This window comes from Penaeus japonicus, unplaced genomic scaffold (assembly GCF_977035675.1).
Source record: "Penaeus japonicus unplaced genomic scaffold, GWHDUDI00000001_assembly GWHDUDI00000002, whole genome shotgun sequence".
NCBI lineage: Eukaryota > Metazoa > Arthropoda > Malacostraca > Decapoda > Penaeidae > Penaeus > Penaeus japonicus.
In genome coordinates this window covers 50,524,226-50,529,225 of record NW_028234404.1, presented here as the reverse complement: position 1 = coordinate 50,529,225, position 5,000 = coordinate 50,524,226, and the positions used below count along the sequence as shown (strand labels likewise).

The following is a 5,000-nucleotide window of genomic DNA, read 5'->3' as shown; positions in this document are numbered from 1 at the left end:
GAGTAATTATAAAAATTATGAGGATAGTAATGATAATAAAGATAAGGATAATGATAAGAACAATAGTAATGATAATAATGACAAGAATAATAGTGATAATAATGATAATGATAGTCATAACAACAATGATAATGATAATAGGATAATGATAATTATGATAATGTTAATCATTAATATGATTATAAGAAAATATGTATATTCGTTACATATTCTCATGCACACACACACACACACACACACACACACACACACACATATATATATATATATATATATATATATATATATATATATATATATATATATATACATACACACAGTATACATATGTATAATATATATACATATATATACATATATACATACATACATATATATATGTGTGTGTGTGCGTTTGTTTCTTTGTGTGTATCTGTGTACATATATATGAAGGTAGATAGATGGATTGACAGATAGATAGTTGTAGATAGACAGCTAAATATCCAGTTATATGTGTACTTCGAATATTCATTAAAGGTAAAAGGACTGACCATCATAGCCTTACTTTATATCTTTATTACGTAAAAAAAATTTCCATATTCCCTGAAGTGGTAGTCTTAACCGTATGAAGGCGCTGGAGCAGGTTGGTAAGACTGGGCAGGATACTGGGCCTCTCCCTGGTAGGCCACCTCAGCCACAAAGCCGGAGTCGCCGTTCACAGTGTAGGTGACCCTCTGCAGACGACCGTCGGGAAGTTGGACGTAGTAAGTACCTTGGGTGTCGTATCCATTTCGGCTTTCTTGGTGGCCGAAGTCGTTTCCAACGTTATCTTGTACAGCATAGTTGAAGTCGTATTGCGCAGGTCCCTAATTTAAATGGAATAATGTCAGTCTTATTTCATCAATATCATTATAATCAAGGTTTCTATTAAAAAAAAAGGGGGGGGGGGGGGGGGTGGGGGCATACGAGAAATAAGGCAAAACTTATAAGGCAAACTTACCGAAGAGGCGGGAGCGGCGGGGCGGCGCAGACCGCAGGTAGCGGAGCGGGCGCAGGGGCGTTGTACGAAGGGGCAGGAGGGCTGTATCTGGGACCCGATTCAGCAAAGGTGCCCACCAAAAGGGCGAAGATTACAGCGCACTGTAATCATTGTGTGGCGTGTTATTTAAAGATATATCTCGCTTTTGATAAAACGTTGAATATGATGTAAAAAGCTAGTTACTTTTTGTTAATACAGCATCCAGTAATGTGAAACAAAAATAAGCACTACTATTTTACGTGTTATATTTTTAAAAACATCAAACTTTAGTATCTCAAAGGAGTTTCTCATTTCTGCTCAAACCTTGTCACGAACTTACCCTGAAAGCCATCTTAGCGGATTTCGAGAGGGAATGGTGTTCTCACTGGTTGCATGTGGTTTAAAATATATACATACAACAAGACCTCTCTCCTTCTTTACCACAAGGAGACTTTCCTTTGATCACATACACAGACTTTCTCTCTTTTCTCTACTTTTTCTCCGCCCATTCTGCTCGCAGTGAGGTCATCGTTACTCAATTGCTAGCATTATAAATGTTATTAAATAACAATATTCCATCTAGAGTAATTACTACTCTGTTCTTCTAGGTGATATTAATGCAATAAGATTTCGATATCGCTGCATCAAACAATGTTGCTGTTCCATTTCTTATAACATTATTATCGATATGATAATAAGTCATTATCAGTTGGAACTTTGTGCTTCTAACGAGGTTGACATCATAATCCTTATATCCCATCACCGCTAAATGTCACTGATCACTTCTGTACTACTAACAAAATAATAAGTTATCTAATAATAAATTATCTTTGTGTAAAAATAAATAAATAGAATAAAAGGAAATAAAAAAAAATAATTATCGTCGGAGAACATCAGAGAAAAGGATTTCCTTCTGCTCGGAAGCTATTTTTAGTTATAATTCCTTTCGCTCTGTCAACCTTTGATTGCAAAAGTTTACACCTACGTTGTCTGATTTACAAGTCAATACGCATAACTGGATGGGGTCAGTTTTTCAAGAGATCAGTGGAAAAACGTGAGTAAAGAAACTCTTTTCAAATTCAAAAATATATACTCTCTCTAGCGTGAGCTGCATTTGGAAACAAGAAAGGCGTGAATGTTACTTATCGCTTTCACTCCCTGTCTCTTCTTTGTTGAAAGTAATGATAATAATGATGATGATAATCATGATATGATAATGAAAAGGATGATAAGAATTATGAAAATGATAATGTTGGCAATACTAAAATTATGAGGATGGCGACAGTGTCAATAACTATGTAATAGTTAATAATGATAAGCAAGACTGATTTTAATATTCGAAATAATAATGGCAATTACAGTATTACAGTTATCACAAAGTTAATGCTTGGCAGCAGGAGTCATTTGTAATAATAGTTTCGATATCGTTATTGCTGAACAAAATGTAACAAAGAGAATGATAATCTGAATAAGGATTTGTATAGCAATAACAATGATAAATTAATGATAATCATAATGACGATTTGAAAAAAAATGATAATAATAATAATACTATTCCCATCATTACTATTGTTGTTATTATCAGTATTTTCATTATTATCATTATCTTTATCATTATCATTATCATCATAATTATCATTATTATTATTACTATTACCATCATTATCATTACTATTACTATCATCATTATCATCATTACCATTATTATTATCAATATTTATCGTTCATTATTATCATTATTGTTCTTTTTGTTGTTATTATCATCATTATCATTATCATTATTACTACCACCATTATTATTATCATTATTATTATCATGATTACTAGTACCATTATCATTATTCAAGCACGTATTAAAAGCAGTAATGAAACTTATAGTATCAATTTCAATAATGATGATGATGATGATAAAGACAATGGTAGTTATGATGAAAACGATGATGATAATGTTGATGATGATGTTGATAATGATGGTACCGATGATGATAATGATAGGATAAAGATGATGATAATAATGTCACTAATACTATTACTGCTGTCACCACTACTACCACTACTGCTACTACTAATAGTAATATTATTATCATGATTACTAGTACCATTATCATTATTCAAGCACGTATTAAAAGCAGTAATGAAACTTATAGTATAAATTTCAATAATGATGATGACGATAAAGACGATGGTAGTTATGATGAAAACGATGATAATGTTGATGATGATGTTGATAATGATGGTACCGATAGATAATGAAGAAAAGATGAGAGAAGAAATGTCACTAATACTATTACTGCTGTCACCACTACTACTACTACTGCTACTACAAATTAGTAAATATAAAAATAGTGTAATGATAATGGGGGACCATTTAGAAAAATGATAAAAAAGTGATAAGGACTAATAAAGGATTGAGAATATAATATGATGATATGAATTATTATGGAGCTGATACTAAGGTTAATACTTTGATACTAAGGGTGATTATAACAACATATCATCGTCACCAATTACTATATGTGCCATTATCAGCATGACTTTCTGTGTCGTTATTGATTATATATTTGTATTATATTTGTTCATATATTGGTAACGATAATTTTACAATTGGTAAATATATTACACATTAAGTATGAATTTAGAATTTCATAGTATTAATGATAAGATAATGAAAGGATGTTTAAAATGAATTAATAATGCAGTAAATTATATCCATGTAATCATAATGCATGTTGCGATGACTCTGTAATCCGGTTGCATAGGTTGTGTTTTAGTTTGCTTGCGATGACTCTGTAGTCCGGTTGCATAGGTTGTGTTCCTATTCATATAAATTTAGATCAATCATAATTATAGCAAACTTGACACATATCACGTACACTAACACATGATGTTCAATAACGTTATAATAGATATTTCGTTTTTGCATACTGAGGAGACAATATTGGACTCATTCATATAAATTATATCACTTCAATCATAATTATATACAAACTTGACTTCAACATTGCAATCACGTACACTAACACGTCATTGATTGATTGAATAGACTTATAATAGATATTTCGTTTTTGCATACTGAGGAGACAATATTTGAGACGCATTATCAATATCACTTGTTTATTTAAATACAAATACTTCAATAATTTGCAAAATAACACGTCACTTTGTTGATAGATTTAGCCGTATGAAGGCGCTGGAGCAGGTTGGTAAGACTGGGCAGGATACTGGGCCTCTCCCTGGTAGGCCACCTCAGCCACAAAGCCGGAGTCGCCGTTCACAGTGTAAGTGACCCCTCTTCACACCGTCGGGAAGTAGGACTTAGTAATACCTGGGATGTCGACCCAGTTGGCTTTCTTGGTGGCCGAAATCGTTGCCAATGTTATCTTGTACAGCATAATTGAAGTCGTATTGCGCAGGTCCCTTTTGGAAAGAAAGAAAAAAAAATCACATTATTGAGGAACTCTCAAAATACATGTTATACTGGAGTGATAAAAATCTTCGTCTTAATTACAATCTCAATTGAAAGCTTACTGAAGGAGCAGGTGCAGGAGCATTGTAGGAAGGGGCAGGAGGACTGTATCTTGGGCCATTGTCAGCAAGGGTTCCCACAATCAGGGTGAACAGGGCAGCAATTTGCTAAAATGAAAACATTAAAATCATATATATATATATATATATATATATATATATATATATATATATACATATATATATGTATATGTATGTATGTATATATATATACATATATGCATATATATAATGTATATATTCATATATATATATATATATATATTTTTGTATGTATGTATGTGCGTGTGCGTGTGTGTGTACACATGAATATGTGTATGTGTGTATATATATACATATATACATATATATATATATGTGTGTGTGTGTGTGTGTGTGTCTGTGTGTGTGTGTGTATATATGTGTGTGTATATATATATGTGTGTGTGTATATATATGTGTGTGTTTATATATATTTTTTATAAACATATATACATCA

The 5,000-nt window shown here is 32.0% G+C and overlaps 1 protein-coding gene and 1 pseudogene across 2 annotated transcripts in view; both read right to left on the bottom strand.

The window, feature by feature from the left end:
• Positions 1-535: 535 nt before the first annotated feature.
• LOC122262313 (pro-resilin-like) lies at positions 536-1,369 on the bottom strand. The gene is made up of 3 exons (XM_086544726.1): positions 1,338-1,369; positions 1,012-1,119; positions 536-845 (listed from the first exon to the last, which is right to left on the bottom strand). The coding sequence occupies exons 1-3, from the start codon at positions 1,347-1,349 to the stop codon at positions 597-599; spliced, it is 369 nt and encodes a 122-aa protein (XP_086400852.1). The 5' UTR covers positions 1,350-1,369; the 3' UTR covers positions 536-596.
• Positions 1,370-4,107: 2,738 nt separating this feature from the next.
• LOC147472419 (uncharacterized) overlaps positions 4,108-5,000 on the bottom strand; it is a 1,090-nt pseudogene continuing 197 nt past the window's right edge. Inside the window, exons 2-3 of the transcript XR_015191675.1 lie at positions 4,526-4,630; positions 4,108-4,414 (exon numbers count right to left, since the gene is read on the bottom strand). The product of XR_015191675.1 is annotated as an uncharacterized LOC147472419 (transcript). The remainder of the gene's footprint in view (positions 4,415-4,525; positions 4,631-5,000) is intronic.

Coding starts and splice junctions, on each gene's coding strand:
- LOC122262313 (XM_086544726.1), bottom strand. Junction 846..1,011: donor CGCCCGCTCCGCTACCTGCG/GTCTGCGCCGCC, acceptor CATTTAAATTAG/GGACCTGCGCAATACGACTT.